Here is a 1,038-nt window from a genome sequence, read left to right as displayed (position 1 = left end):
ATAATTTAATACTTACACTAGAGCCATGGGATATTGTGTGTGTTTGGTTCTCTCTTATTTGGGTATTGTGGGATGTTTCCTTTTCTATTAATGGATACATATTATTATCATTACAAGCGAGTTATTCCTTTTTTGTTGCTTTACTTTGCAGTTGCTTCTCTCTCTATTTTCCACTGATAGTATTTGTGTCCTGCATCCACTCTCTCTGTATCTCTCTCCTTTTCCCTATTTTCCGCACTTTTGGCATAGATCTGTGAACTCAAGTGACAAGGAAGACATAAAAACAAGAAAAGGAAGATCAATGATGTTAATGATGCGCTACGTGCTGTGTATCCTGGCTCTCCTGCTCTCCTGTGGGTGTGTGCACGTCCTCGCTGAAGAAGTGCCTGCCGCCGATCTTTCCGACCAAGTCCCTGATACGGAGAGTGAGACAAAGATTCTTCTTCAAGGTANGGCTTCAGATCGAAGAAAGAATGAGAACGCTGTACATCAGGTCTCCCGTGAACCCACAAATAGAGACGGCAGCATCCCATCAGTTAATTCCGTGATAAATGGACAACTACGATCTCCTCCACCATCCGCATCTCTTTCTGCGCAACCACAACAAGAGCTTCCCTCTGCCCAACAACCAGGTGCAGGTGGACCAGAGGCAGCTGGTAGACAGACCCCAGCACTTTCGGAAGATGCATCCACTAAAGGCAAACATGATGCTGAACAGGAACCACAGTCATTAGGGCAACCACAGGAAGACTCAAACATACATGATACACAAAGTGAAGAGACCAAAGCCTCAACAGGGCCAGCCGCTACTGAAAGAGAAGAGAGTTCTGATACTGCACCTCAGAATGCAGATCAGAATTCTTCAAACAATTCAGCCACACCGAATGCCACTGAATCTGGAACTGCAGAGAGTGAATCAACAAGTAACGCAAATGATGTGGAAAATACAGATACAACCACCACCACAACCACAACAACAACACTTCCACCTGAACTCACAAACAACAAGAAGGGTGATGCAGACAGCAGCAGCAGTAT

At 44.8% G+C, this 1,038-nt stretch overlaps 1 protein-coding gene across 1 annotated transcript; it reads left to right on the top strand.

The window, feature by feature from the left end:
- Positions 1–301: 301 nt before the first annotated feature.
- On the top strand, positions 302–1,036 carry TM35_000641160 (uncharacterized protein; the record flags this gene model as incomplete). The annotated part of the gene is made up of 1 exon (XM_029031057.1): positions 302–1,036. A coding segment is annotated over one exon (735 nt), but the record flags the coding sequence as incomplete, so codon positions are not given.
- Between the last annotated feature and the right edge of the window lie 2 nt (positions 1,037–1,038).

This window comes from Trypanosoma theileri, assembly GCF_002087225.1.
Source record: "Trypanosoma theileri isolate Edinburgh chromosome Unknown TM35_Tth_64_V1, whole genome shotgun sequence".
Classification (NCBI taxonomy): domain Eukaryota; phylum Euglenozoa; class Kinetoplastea; order Trypanosomatida; family Trypanosomatidae; genus Trypanosoma; species Trypanosoma theileri.
The sequence above is the reverse complement of the archived record's forward strand: the minus strand, read 5'-3'. Positions and strand labels throughout refer to the sequence as shown.